At 39.3% G+C, this 15572-nt stretch overlaps 1 protein-coding gene across 1 annotated transcript in view; it reads right to left on the bottom strand.

The window, feature by feature from the left end:
• Positions 1-15572, bottom strand: part of CSMD1 (CUB and Sushi multiple domains 1) — a 2085346-nt gene that overhangs the window by 96123 nt on the left and 1973651 nt on the right. The window contains 1 exon segment of the mRNA XM_018042044.1: positions 1473-1658. Within this exon segment, the coding sequence (XP_017897533.1) occupies positions 1473-1658 (186 nt within the window).

The following is a 15572-nucleotide window of genomic DNA, read 5'->3' as shown; positions in this document are numbered from 1 at the left end:
TGCCAGTGGAAATGCAAAACAGTACAGTCACCTTGGAGGACATTTGGTGGTTTCTTACAAAACTGAACATACTCTTATCATATGATCCAGCAATCATGCTCCCTTACATTTATTCAAAGGAGTTGAAAATTTATGTCCACACAAAGCCTTGCACACAGATGTATATAGCAGCTGTTTTCATAATTGCCAACACTTGTAAGCAACCAAGACACCCTTCGGTAGTTGAATGGATAAATACACTGTGGGCCATCCAGACAGTGGACTTTTATTTCACTAAAAAGAAATGAGCCATTGAGTCATGAAAAAACATGGAGGAATCTTAAAGGCATATTACTGAGTGAAAGAAGCCAGTCTGCAAAGGCTACTGAGTGATTCCAAACTCTACGATATTCTGGAAATGGCAAGACTATGGAGATAGTAAAAAGGTCAGTGGTGGCCAGGCATTGAGGGATGAGGATTGTCTTAGTGGTGCCTTCCTAACTCTCTGAAAATGCAACGATTATTTGCAAAAAAGAAAAACATAGGTTAAAATGACAGCAAGGAAAATAAAACGTGTGGAAGGAAGTTGATTATTTTTGTAAACATTATATGTCCACACCTAGAAAGTTCAAATAATTTTAACAAGACCAAAATACTATACATAAAAGTCAATAAATTAATTTTATAATTGAAGACTTTGATTTAATATCTTAAGAGCAAAAATACTGTATAAGTAGAGATACTACATGGCTTTCAATTTTTAGAAACTAGGTAGTTAGATTATTCCCACTTTGAAGCTAGTTTAACATAGCTTCAGTGAAAAGCTTGGTATACACTGTGTGTGTGGGCATGTACAGGTGTGTGTGTGTGTGTGAACTTTTGTTCTCTTTGGCTTTGTGTTATGGAGTTGATTATTGTTTTTTAAGACTACAGTTTAACAATGAATCCAAACTTTTAATCCTTTTAAGAATACCATCATATACTCTTAATAGCTTTCCAGAAAACTCACCCTATTTCACAAATCAGTGGTGCATTTATTGAGTATCAGTGTGTTACACAGAGCAGGTGATGTACAAATAGACCCAGGCACCACCTTGACCCTCAGGGAACTCAGTGAGATAGGAGATGCAGAGCAAACCTGTGTTGAATTATGTTTTAATATTTTGTGTAGAGTGCTTGATGTCTCAATAATTTCCTGACTGAATCTCTCCAAACTGAACACAGCAGCAAGGCCAGGATCCTCTGTGTACATTTCATGGTCTAGGTGCTGATGGGCCCAACGTGATATCATATGACCCACCTTCTCGACTGCAGAGCTTATGTTGATGGTTAGAGCGGCTGATACGGAACAGACTGATGTAACGTGACCAAAAGCCAGAGACAAATGCTCATACACTGAGGGAAAGGATCTTGTACTGTGGAGGCCAGAGCTCTCACCCATGTATCTGTTCCTCCTTAAATCTGTGAAGCCAGGCAGAGCATCGGACACTTACGTTTGCATGTGGGGGGCTTCCCCCTGTTGCTCCACAATCCATCCTCCTGACACACGGCTGTAGCTTGCTGACTAGCATCCAGCTTGAAGCCCTCATTACAATCATAGGTCACTTTACTGTCCAGTGTGAACTCATTCCCCGTAAATGAACCATTTCCTGGGGACTCTGGGATTCCACAGGACACAGCTGGAGAGAAAAAAGAAAAAAAAAAAAAAACACCAACAAGTTCAGGGTTATCCTGACAAGATGTGATGAAATTTTGTTCTTTTCTTTTTTTATGTCTCATCTTAAATGTATATAAAAACTGTTAAATATTAGCATTTCTCATGTGTGGCATAAACAGGCACATTTACAAAGTTGTATGGGTCTTAAGAGTTAATGAGAGACAATGAAAAACGGGTCAAAATACAGGGTCTTTAAAATTTATTATTCCAGAAGGTATGTCTGACGGCTCTCAGCTTCATCACATGGACATTATCAGACAGTCATGGTGAAGAGAGCAGTGTAATGTGCTATATTTCATTTAATATGGGGAAGAGAGCATCGATTAATATCTTTACCATCACAAATTTATCACCATACTGACTCTTTGGGTTTGAGATTTCACTGGAATTAGAGTTAGGAATAGCTCACCTCAGGTCTTAACCTCCCACAGCTTAAGTCCCCTCACCCTACTCGCCAAAGATTCATTTTCCTTAAAGCACAGGAAATTTTTTATATATATTTTTTAAATATATATATTTATTATATATAATATTTGTTTAAAGACAAATATTACCTTAGCTAAGAGCATCAGTGCATCCATTGTTATAAAAGTATGAGTTTATCAACTATCAGTCAAAAAGCAGGGGCTGCGGAACTAAGGAATTAAGGGAGATACTCAGAACAGAAGGCTCAGTCCTATGGGGATGGACACAGAAGCCAGTTTAAAAAAACATAGTTAATTTATTTCAATTGGAGGATAATTACTTCACAATATTGTGATGATTTTTTCTATATATCAACATGTGTCAACCATAGGTATACATGTGTGCCCCCCATTCTGAACTCCCCTCCCACCACCCTAGCCTGAAAGATTAGGCAAGAAAGTGGTACCAAAGAAGAAGGAATTTTTAACAACTAGTAAGATGAACAGAGAAGTTATTATAAGCACTTCCTTCTTAAATTTACTAGCTCTGACCCAGACTTATTTACCGTGAGATGAAACAAACAAGAACAACTCTGAAGTTAAGTAAGTTACAGTAAGGAACCCAGGGTTTTCCCAGGTATTGCTAGTGATAAAGAATCTGCCTGCCAATGCAAGAGAGGCAAGAGATGTCGGTTTGATCCCTTGGTTGGGAAGATCCCATGGAGGAGGAAATGGCAACCCACTCCGGCAGTCTTACCTGGAAAATCACATGGACAGAGGAGCCTGATGGGCTACACTTAACGGGTCCAAAGAGTCGGACACAACTGAGTGAGTGAGCACACGGAATCCATAATAATGGAAGGTGGTAAAACAGGAATCCCCCCAAATACACACACAACTCAGGAGCACTTGTCAAAGGAAATCTTTGCAATCACTAATTTAAGGATCTTCTCTTATTCAGTCAACATCAAAGATGTTATGGTTTTGAAGCATCATGGATTTTAAATTTAGATCATTTAAAATACTTCCCACATAGCTTCCAATGAGAATACACACCTAGTAAGATAAAGCAGGAAAGACTGATTGAAAAAGTGTATATAAACATATAATTTTATGGGTAAGGAAGAGGGTCAGAAAGAATTATTCACCTGGATTAGCACAGTGACTTTGTTTAAAACCTGGGGCTGGAGAACAGACCTGATTCCCAAGTGAGATCTCCTTCTGCTCTATAGGCACCCAGGTCACCTGCGGCTAAGTCTGAGTTTTTTTGGTTGCTGTCTTTGTTTTTCTTTTCTGTATCAAAATCTTCAGTAAATGCAATAGGGAGTTATCAGAAGAGTTAAAGAAAAAGTAGTGCTGATAAGAATCAAAGTTCTAGAAAAATTTAAACTCTAAAGTTTCTCTTATGTTTAAATTTATGATCAGCTATTTCAACAATCTGAAAAATATATATATATGTGTATGTGTATGAGTGTATATGTACATATGTGTGTGAGTGTATATATATACATATATGTGAGTGTATATGTATATATGTGCATGAGGGTATACGTACATGTATGTGTGGGTGTGTGGGTGTGTATGTGTATGAGTTCAGTTCAGTTCAGTCGCTTAGTCGTGTCCGACTCTTTGCAATCCCATGGACCACAGCACCCCAGGCTTCTCTGTCCATCACCAATTCCCAGAGCTTGCTCAAACTCATGTCCATTGAGTCAGTGATGCCATCTAACCATTTCATCCCCTTTCATCCCCGTCTCCTGCCTTTAATATTTCATAGCATCAGGGTCATTTCCAATGATTCAGTTCTTCGCATCAGATGGCCAAAGTATTGGAGTCTCAGCTTCAGCATCAGTCCTCCCAATGAATATTCAGTACTGATCTCCTTTAGGATGGACTGGTTGGATCTCCTTGCAGTCCAAGGGACTCTCAAGAGTCTTTTCCAACACCACAGTTCAAATATATCAACTCTTTGGTGCTCAGCTTTCTTTATAGTCCAACTCTCACAACCATACAGGACTACGGGAAAAACCATGCCTTTGGCTAGATGGACCTTTGTTGGCAAAGTAATGACTCTGCTTCTCAATATGCTGTCTAGATTGATCATAGGTTTTCTTCCAAGGAGCAAGTGCCTTTTAATAGTGTGGCTGCAGTCACCATCTGCAGTGATTTTGGAGCCCCCCAAAATAAAGTCTGTCACTGTTTCCACTGTATCCCCATCTATTTGCCACAAAATGATGGGCCCAGATGCCATGATCTTAGTTTTCTTAATGTTGAATTTTAAACCGACTTTTTCACTCTCCTCTTTCACTTTCATCAAGAGACTCTTTAGTTTCTCTACACTTCTGCCACAAGGGTGGTGTCATCTGTATATCTGAGGTTATTGATATTCCTCCCAGAAATCTTGATTCCAGCTTGTGCTTCATCCAGCATGGTATTTTGCACGATTTGCATGATTTTTCCTGATTTGGAACTGGTCTGTTGCTCCATGTCCAGTTCTAAGTGTTGCTTCTTGACCTGCATACAGATTTCTCAGGAGGCAGGTCACATGGTCTGATATTCCCATCTCTTGAAGAATCTTCCAGTTTGTTGTGGTCCACACAGTCAAAGGATTTAGCATAGTCAAATAAAGCAGAAGTAGGTGTTTTTCTGGAACTCTTGCTTTTTCTATGATCCTACAGATGTTGCCAATTTGATCTCTGGTTTCCCTGCCTTTTCTAAATCCAGCTTGAAGATCCTAAAGTTCACAGTTCATGTACTGTAGAAGTTTGACTTGGAGAATTTTGTGCATTACTTTGCTAGTGTGTGAGATGAGTGGAATAGTGTGGTAGTTTGAACATTCTTTGGTATTACTTTTCTTTAGGATTAGAATGAAATCTGACATTTTCCAGTCCTGTGGCCACTGGTGAGTGTTTTAAATTTGCTTGCATATTGAATGCAGCACTTTCACAGCATTATCTTTTAGGATTTGAGCTAACTCAACTGGAATTCCATCACCTCCACTAGCTTTGTTTGTAGTGACAAGGCCCACTTGACTTCACATTCCAGGATGTTTGGCTCTAGGTGAGTGATTACCCCATCATGATTATCTGGGTTATGAAGATCTTTTTTGTATAGTTCTGCGTATTCTTGCCACCTCTTATTAATATTTTCTGCTTCTCTTAAGTCCATACAATTTCTGTCCTTTATTGTGCCCATCTTTGCATGAAATGTTCCCTTGGTATCTTTAGTTTTCATTTTTTTCACATTTGATTATTTTGATTTTCTTATTTTTTTAATTAATTAATTTATTTATTTATTTTACTTTACAACGTTGTATTGGTTCTGCCACACATCAACATGAATCTGCCACAGGGGTACATGTGTTCCCTATCCTAAACCCCCCTCCCACCTTCCTCCCCGTACCATCCCTCTGGGTTGTCCCAGTGCTCCAGCCCCAATCATCCTGTATCAAACCTGGACTGGCAATTCATTTCTTATATGATATTATACATGTTTCAGTGCCATTCAGTGGGATTGCTGGGTCATAAGGCAGTTCTATTTCCAGTTTTTTTAAGGAATCTCCACACTGTTCTCCATAGTGGCTGTACTAGTTTGCATCCCCACCAACAGTGTAAGAGGGTTCCCTTTTCTCCACACCGTCTCCAGCATTTATTGCTTGTAGACTTTTGGATAGCAGCCTTTCTAACTGGTGTGAAATGGTACCTCATTGTGGTTTTGATTTGCATTTCTCTGATAATGAGTGATATTGAGAATCTTTTCATGTGTCTGTTAGCCATCTGTATGTCTTCTTTGGAGAAATGTCTGTTTAGTTCTTTGGCCCATTTTTTGATTGGGTCATTTATTTTTCTGGAATTGAGCTGCAGGAGTAGCTTGTATATTTTTGAGATTAGTTGTTTGTCAGTTGCTTCATTTGCTATTATTTTCTCCCATTCTGAAGGCTATCTTTTCACCTTGCTTATATTTTCCTTTGTTGTGCAGAAGCTTTTAATTTTAATTAGGTCCAGTCTGTTTACTTTTGTTTTTATTTCCAATATTCTGGGGGGTGAGTCATAGAGGATCCTGCTGTGATTTATGTCGGAGAGTGTTTTGCCTATGTTCTCCTCTAGGAGTTTTATAGTTTCTGGTCTTACGTTGAGATCTTTAATCCATTTTGAGTTTATTTTTGTGTATGGTGTTAGAAAGTGTTCTAGTGATCAAAGGTCAATCCAAGAAGAAGACATAACAATTATAAATATATATGCACCCAACATAGGAGCACCACAATATGTAAGACAAATGCTAACAAGTATGAAAAGGGAAATTAACAATAACACAAATTAAATTAAATTAACAAAATTAAAGTAGGAGACTTTAATACCCCACTCACACCTATGGATAGATCAACTAAACAGAAAATTAATAAGGAAACACAAACTTTAAATGATAAATAGACCAGTTAGACGTAATTGATATCTATAGGACATTTCACCCCAAAACAATGAATTTAACCTTTTTCTCAAGCGCACATGGAACCTTCTCCAGGATAGATCACATCCTGGGCCATAAGTCTAGCCTTGGTAAATTCAAAACAATTGAAATAATTCCAAGCATCTTTTATGACCACAATGCAGCAAGATTAGATCTCAATTACAGGAGAAAAACTATTAAAAATTGCAACATATGGAGGCTGAACAACCTGCTGCTGATTAACCAACAAATCATAGAAGAAATTAAAAAATAAATCAAAATATGCATACAAATGAATGAAAATGAAAACACAACAACCCAAAACCTGTGGGACACTGTAAAAGCAGTGCTAAGGGGAAAGTTCATGGCAATACAGGCACACCTCAAGAAATAAGGAAAAAGTCAAGTAAGTGACCTAACTCTACACCTAAAGCAACTAGAAAAGGAACAAATGAAGAACCCCAGGGTTAGTAGAAGGAAAGAAATCTTAAAAATTAGGGCAGAAATAAAGGAAAAAGAAACAAAAGAGACCATAGCAAAAATCAACAAAGTCAAAAGCTGGTTCTTTGAAAGGATAAATAAAATTGACAAACCATTAGCCAGACTCATCAAGAAACAAGGGGAGAAAAATCAAATCAATAAAATTAGAAATGAAAATGGAGAGATCACAACAGACAACACAGAAATACAAAGGATCATAAGAGACTACAATCAGCAATTATATGCCAATAAAATGGACAACGTGGAAGAAATGGACAAATTCTTAGAAAACTACAACTTTCCAAAACTGAACCAGGAAGAAATAGAAAATCTTAACAGACCCATCACAAGCACAGAAATTGAAACTGTAATCAGAAATCTTCCAGCAAATAAAAGCCCAGGTCCAGACGGCTTCACAGCTGAATTCTACCAAAAATTTAGAGAAGAGCTAACACCTATCCTCCTCAAACTCTTCCAGAAAATTGCAGAGGAAGGTAAACTTCCAAACTCTTTCTATGAGGCCACCATCACCCTAATAACAAAACCTGACAAAGATGCCACAAAAGAAGAAAACTACAAGCCAATATCACTGATGAACACACATGCAAAAATCCTTAACAAAATTCTAGCAATCAGAATCCAACAACACATTAAAAAGATCATACACCATGACCAAGTGGGCTTTATCCCAGGGATGCAAGGATTCTTCAATATCCACAAATCAATCAATGTAATACACCACATTAACAAACTGAAAAATAAAAGCCATATGATTATCTCAATAGATGCAGAGAAAGCCTTTGACAAAATTCAACATCCATTTATGATAAAAACCCTCCAGAAAGCAGGAATAGAAGGAACATACCTCAACATAATAAAAGCTATATATGACAAACCCACAGCAAACATTATCCTCAATGGTGAAAACTGAAAGCATTTCCCCTAAAGTCAGGAACAAGACAAGGGTGCCCACTTTCACCGCTACTATTCAACATAGTTTTGGAAGTTTTGGCCACAGCAATCAGAGCAGAAAAAGAAATAAAAGGAATTCAAATTGGAAAAGAAGAAGTAAAACTCTCACTGTTTGCAGATGACATGATCCTCTACATAGAAAACCCTAAAGACCCCACCAGAAAATTACTAGAGTTAATCAATGAATATAGTAAAGTTGCAGGATATAAAATCAACACACAGAAATCCCTTGCATTCCTATACACTAATAATGAGAAAATAGAAAGAGAAATTAAGGAAATAATTCCACTCACCATTGCAATGAAAAGAATAAAATACTTAGGAATATATCTACCTGAAGGAACTAAAGACATATATAGAAAACTATAAAACACTGATGAAAGAAATCAAAGAGGACACTAATAGATGGAGAAATATCTTCAGTTTTCTTGAACAGATCTCTAGTCTTTCCCATTCTGTTGTTTTCCTCAATTTATTTGCATTGATCGCTAAGCTAAGCTAAGCTAAGCTAAGTCACTTCAGTCGTGTCCGACTCTGTGCGACCCCATAGATGGCAGCCCACCAGGCTCCCCCGTCCCTGGGATTCTCCAGGCAAGAACACTGGAGTGGGCTGCCATTTCCTTCTCCAGCACTGATCGCTGAGGAAGCCTTTCTTATCTCTCCTTGCTATTCTCTGGAACTCTGCAGTCAAGTGGGTATATCTTCCTTTTTACCTTTGCCTTTTGCTTCTCTCCTTTTCCCAGCTCTTTGTAAGCCCTCTTCAGACAACCATTTTGCCTTTTTGCGTTTCTTTTCCTTGGGGATGGTCTAGATCACTGCCTTCTGTACAATGTCTCGAACCTCCATCCATAGTTCTTCAGGCCCTCTATCAGCTCTAATCCCTTGAATCTATCTCTTACTTCCACTGTAAGAGACTGTAAGTTCATACCTGAACGGTCTAGTGGTTTTCCCTACTTTCTTCAATGTAAGTCTGAATTTTGTAATTAGGAGTTCATGATCTGAGCCACAGTTGGCTCACTTTCTTGTTTTTGCTAACTGTATAGAGCTTCTCTATCTTTGGCTGGAAAGAATACAATCAATCTGATTTTGGTATTGACCCTCTGGCGATGTCCATGTGTAAAGTTATTTCTTGAGTTGTTGGAAGAGGGTGTTTGCTATGACGAGTGCATTCTCTTAGCAAAACTCTGTTAGTTTTGCCCTTCTTCATTTTGTACTTCAAGGCCAAATTTGTCTGTTACTCTAGGTATCTCTTGACTTCCTATTTGGCATTCCATTCCCCTACAATGAGAAGAAGATCTTTTTTTCGGTGTTTCTAGAAGGTCTTTTAGGTCTTCATAGAACCGTTCAACTTCAGCTTCTTCAGCATTACTGATTGGGGCATGGACTCAGATTATTGTGATATTGAATGGTTTGCCCTGGAAATGAACAGAGATCATTCTGTCTGTTTTGAGATCGCACCCAAGAACTGCATTTTGGAATAAGACCCAGTTTCCCCCACAGTCAGTCTCTCCCATTGGGAAGCTTCCATAAGCTTCTTATCCTTATCCCTCAGAGGGGAGACAGAATGAAAACTACAATCACAGAAAACTAATTAAACTAATCACATGGATTACAGCCTTGTCTAACTCAATGAAACTATGAGCCATGCCATGTAGGGCCACCCAAGACAGATGGATCAAGGTGGAGAGTTCTAACAAAATGTGGTCCACTGGAGAAGGGAATGGCAAGCCACTTCAGTATTCTTGCCTTGAGAGCCCCATGAACAGTATGAAAAGGACGAAAAGATATTTAACTCCCCCAAAAGATTAACTCCCTCGGTTGGTAGGTGCCCAATATGCTACTGGAGAAGAGTGGAGAAATAACTCTAGAAAGAATGAAGACACAGAGCCAAACAGAAACAACACCCAGTTGTGGATGTGATTGGTGATGGAAGTAAAGTACAATGGGTCTGTAAAGAACAATGCTGTTAAGAACAGGTTCCTGCACAGGAACCTGAAATGTCAGGCCCATGACTCAAGGTAAATCGGAAGTGGTCAAAGAGGAGGTGGCAAGAGTGAACATTGACATTTTAGGAATCAGTGAACTAAAATGGACTGGAATGGGCAAATCTAACTCAGATGACCATTATATACACTACTGTGGACAAGAATCCCTTAGAAGAAATGGAGTAGCCCTCATAGTGTGTATTAGTATATATGCATACATATGTGTGTGTATGAGCGCATATGTATATATATATATATGTATGTATGTATGTGTGTATCCATGTATATGAGTGTGTGTATTTCTGTGTGTGTGAGTGTACATGCATATATATGTGTGTGTGTTTGTGCTAGGTCACTTCAGTCATGTCTTCTCTGTGACACTGTGGACTGTAGCCCACCAGGCTCTTCTGTCCATGAGATTCAAAAATACTGGAGTGGGTTGCCATCTCCTCCTCCAGGGCATCTTCCCAACTCCGGGGCTGAACTCACATCTCTTACATCTCCTGCACTGGCAGGCAGGTTCTTTACCACCAGTGCCCCCTGAGAAGCCCTGTCTATGAGTGCATATGTGTGTCTATGAGTGCATATGTGTATATATATGTGTGTGTGTGTATATACGAGGCATAATAAAAATTTGCAGGTGGAAAACAAAAAAAACATAGACATATGGACATCATTTTGAACAAAGTATTGAAAATAATGAAATTATAACCTTGGTTTTCTGAAGCCATTCCTTTGTCGAGGCAATGTATCAGTGGGAAGGCTGCTAAGTATTCTGCACAATATTCAGCTTAATTTACTAAACGCAGTAAATGCCCTTTATGATGCTGCTCTCAGAGTATTGCTAATATCTTATTTTCTTGCCATTTTCTCTGAGATTTCACTCCAGCAATCATTTGTTCATTCTCACAAACCTTAATTTCTCTGCCACTTGCTGAAGTGTGCCCAGTGGCTCACTTCCCTACAGTTCTCATTTGGGGAGGATACTGATTGGAATGGCATTTCTCTGGCAGGTTAAATGGGGAAGAAGACATTCCACAAGCATGGTTGAAGCCCTAACTTGAAAGGATTCAGACCCAAGAGGGCAAAGCAGTAAAGCTTTGTAACTACTTCTGTTAAATCTGGAAGCTTATGGCACAAGTGAACCCTGATTTCCAGGACTTAACAAGACCCACTTCATGTTGTCCGATAAACAAATGGAAATCTTTTTTTGGCCTTGTGCTGTAGGTTTTAGACCCCAGGGTGTCCTAACATCAGGCTATTTGGCAGAGCTTAAAACACAGGTTGGCATTCTACTGAAAATGAAATTCTCACACTTCTGATTCAATGAAGAATAGATGGAACAATAATCATAGCCTTATAAATTTATGCTTATGAGATGAAGGCAGTTTTCTGCTAAAATCTAGTATGCATCCATCTATTCATTCTGGAAATTTTGCATGCTAATAACATGACAGATATTCCTTAGATCACTTTTTAAACATCAATTAGCTACATGTATACAACTCACAACATCTGGAGAACTTTCTTACTTTTGGTCTAACTAAAGGGAATAAAATTCTTTGTGCTTTATATTTGTTTTTTGTTTTATTGTACTACTATAGCATTATATTGCCTGGCAACTCAGACCAACAATCTCATACTCATATCATAAAATTTATCTTCTGTCTGAGAGCAGAGGTTTTAAAGTCAGACGTCTGAATCAGCTCCAGCCTCTGGCATTCAGCAGCTCCCTGACCTGAGTAACCCAGTAACTTGTCCCATTGCTCTCAGGTTAATAATGCTCACCCCAAAGGCAACTGTGATGACAGCATGAAATAATGTGAGCAAAACCATTAACGCTGTATTGACACCACGTAGGCTCTCAGTAAATGACAGTATATTACGGTTACATGCCTGTGTCTTTAAACACACACATAATTTAGTCTTATTTATTTATAAATAAACATATGAATTGCAAGGAACAACTCCTTTAAGTCTCTTTGTTAAAGAGAGCAAAGAAGAAATCAGAAGGAAGCCAATTTACTTCTATTATATATCTCATGAGTGAGCTGACATTTTGGTTTCAAATAAATAGAAGTGATACTTCAGTTTCTGGTGTTGCAGGCTCTTTTAACAGCACAAGATTCATTTGGCTTTATTTTCTTTTCATATTTAAAGCCGTACAAAGAGCAATTTTTCTTCTCTCTGCAAGTTTCAAGCACTTATTGGACTGTTTCGTACTTCTTTCAAATGCTTGTGCTCTGTAACTTACACCGGCTCCTTTCTGGAGCTGCTCAAGCTTCAACACCTCACCATTTGCTTTGTTTTTATTTTTATTTCTTTTCTGTTTTCTTTGTTTCCTCTTAAAAGCTCAGTGATTGCTGGACTTGGACTATTGCCTTAGACTTGGGATTTTCATCTCTTGATTCCCACTCCATTCTATTAATGTCCAGAGCAGCCCTACCCACATCCGAGGTCATCACTGACCCTTGCAGAGCTGCTAGACAAACTCCAGGCCTCAGTAAACTGCTCTCCTGTTAAGGGGGAAAGTCGAGTAGGATCCTCTGATTCACCCATTTCCTCCTGCTGCTCTCATTTGGTTGACCAGCAATCACTGTCTATTTAAAAATTTTCTTCATACTGGTGGCCTTCTCATTGCCCATTACCAATATCCTAGTTCACTTCAGTTCAGTTCAGTTGCTAAGTCATGTCCAACTCTTTGCGACCCCATGAATCGCAGCACACCAGGCCTCCCTGTCCATCACCAACTCCTGGAGTTCACTCAGACTCACATCCACCAAGTCAGTGATGCCATCCAGCCATCTCATCCTCTGTCATCCCCTTCTCCTCCTGCCCCAATCCTTCCCAGCATCAGAGTCTTTTCCAATGAGTCAACTCTTCGCATAAGGTGGCCAAAGTATTGGAGTTTCAGCTTTAGCATCATTCCTTCCAAAGAAATCCCAGGGCTGATCTCCTTCAGAATGGACTGGTTGGATCTCCTTGCAGTCCAAGACTGCAGTCCAAGACTCTTGAGAGTCTTCTCCAACACCACAGTTAAAAAGCATCAATTCTTTGGCACTCAGCCTTCTTCACAGTCCAACTCTCACATCCATACATGACCATAGGAAAAACCATAACCTTGACTAGACGGACCTTAGTCAGCAAAGTAATGTCTCTGCCTTTGAATATGCTATCTAGGTTGGTCATAACTTTTCTTCCAAGGACTAAGTGTCTTTTAATTTCATGGCTGCAATCACCATCTACAGTGATTTTGGAGTCCAAAAAAATAAAGTCTGACAGTGTTTCCACTGTTTCCCCATCTATTTCCCATGAAGTGATGGGACCGGATGCCATGATCTTCATTTTCTGAATGTTGAGCTTTAAGCCAACTTTTTCACTCTTCTCTTTCACTTTCATCAAGAGGCTTTTTAGTTCCTCTTCACTTTCTGCCATAAGGGTGGTGTCATCTGCATATCTGAGGTTATTGATATTTCTCCCAGCAATCTTGATTCCAGCTTGTGTTTCTTCCAGTGCAGCGTTTCTCATGATGTATTCTGCATATGAGTTAAATAAGGAGGGAAACAATATACAGTCTTGACGTACTCCTTTTCCTATTTGGAACCAGTCTGTTGTTCCATGTCCAGTTCTAACTGCTGCTTCCTGACCTTCATACAGATTTCTCAAGAGGCAGGTCAGGTGGTCTGGTATTCCCATCTCTTTCAGAATTTTCCACAGATTATTGTGATCCACACAGTCAAAGGCTTTGGCATAGTCAATAAAGCACAAATAGATGTTTTTCTGGAACTCTCTTGCTTTTTCTTTGATCCAGCAGATGTTGGCAATTTGATCTCTGGTTCCTCTGCCTTTTCTACAACCAGCTTGAACATCAGGGAGTTCACGGTTCACGTATTGCTGAAGCCTGGCTTGGAGAATTTTGAGCATTACTTTACTAGCATGGGAGATGAGTGCAATTGTGTGGTAGTTTGAGCATTGTTTGGCATTGCCTTTCTTTGGAATTGGAATGAAAACTGACCATTTCCAGTCCTGTGGCCACTGCTGCGTTTTCCAACTTTGCTGGCATATTGAGTGTAGCACTTTCACAGCATCATCTTTCAGGATTTGAAATAGCTTAACTGGAATTCCATCACCTCCACTAGCTTTGTTCATAGTGATGCTTTCTAAGGCCCACTTGACTTCACATTCCAAGATGTCTGGCTCCACATTAGTGATCACACCATCGTGCTTATCTGGGTCATGAAGATCTTTTTTGTACAGTTCTTCTGTGTATTCTTAACACCTCTTCTTAATGTCTTCTGCTTCTGTTAGGTCCATACCATTTCTGTCCTTTATCGAGCCCATTTTTGCATGCAATGTTCCCTTGGTATCTCTAATTTTCTTGAAGCGATCTCTAGTCTTTCCCATTCTGTTCTTTTCCTCTATTTCTTTGTATTGATTGCTGAAGAAGGCTTTCTTATCTCATGGTATTCTCTGGAACTCCGCATTCAGATGCTTATATCTTTCCTTTTCTCCTTTGCTTTTCGCCTCTCTTCTTTTCACAGCTATTTGTAAGGCCTCCCCAGACAGCCATTGTGCTTTTTTGAATTTCTTTTCATGGGGATGGTCTTGATCCCTGTCTCCTGTACAACGTCATGAATCTCATTCCATAGTTCATCAGGCACTCTATCTATCAGATCTAGGCCCTTAAATCTATTTCTCCCTTTACTGTGTAATCATAAGGGATTTGATTTAGGTCATACCTGAATGGTCTAGCGGTTTTCCCTACTTTCTTCAATTTGAGTTTGAATTTGATAATAAGGAGTTCATGATCTGAGCCACAGTCAGCTCCCGGTCTTGTTTTTGTTGACTGTATAGAGCTTCTCCATCTTTGGCTGTAAAGAATATAATCAATCTGATTTCGGTGTTGACCATCTGGTGATGTCCATGTGTAGAGTCTTCTCTTGTGTTGTTGGAAGAGGGTGTTTGCTATGACCAGTGCATTTTCTTGGCAAAACTCTATTAGTCTTTGCCCTGCTTCATTCTGCATTCTAAGGCCAAATTTGCCTGTTAGTCCAGGTGTTTCTTGACTTCCTACTTTTGCATTCCAGCCCCCTATAATGAAAAGGATATCTTTTTTGGGTGTTAGTTCTAAAAGGTCTTGTAGGTCTTCATAAAACCATTCAACTTCAGCTTCTTCAGCGTTACTGGTTGGGGCATAGACTTGGATAACTGTGATATTGAATGGTTTGCCTTGGAGATGAACAGAGATCATTCTGTCATTTTTGAGATTGCATCCAAGTACTGCATTTCAGACTCTTTTGTTGACCATGATGGCTACTCCATTTCTTCTGAGGGATTCCTGCTCCCAGTAGTACACATCCTATCCTACATATCCTAGCACACATCCCCATGACCTCAAAATGGTCAACCCTCCCATTATCTGGACCCCACTTGTAAGGCTATGGCAAACCAAGAGGAAGGGCCACCCATAATGGGAAGAGAAAGAGTGTCCAGAAGCAGGGTTTCCTCTGGGCTGGTTTAGATAAGAAGTATGGTAGGTAATGGTCCTTGCCTGGTGGTTCAGATGGTAAAGAATCTATTTGCATTCTG

Source organism: Capra hircus, chromosome 27 (genome assembly GCF_001704415.2).
Source record: "Capra hircus breed San Clemente chromosome 27, ASM170441v1, whole genome shotgun sequence".
NCBI lineage: Eukaryota > Metazoa > Chordata > Mammalia > Artiodactyla > Bovidae > Capra > Capra hircus.
The sequence above is the reverse complement of the archived record's forward strand: the minus strand, read 5'-3'. Positions and strand labels throughout refer to the sequence as shown.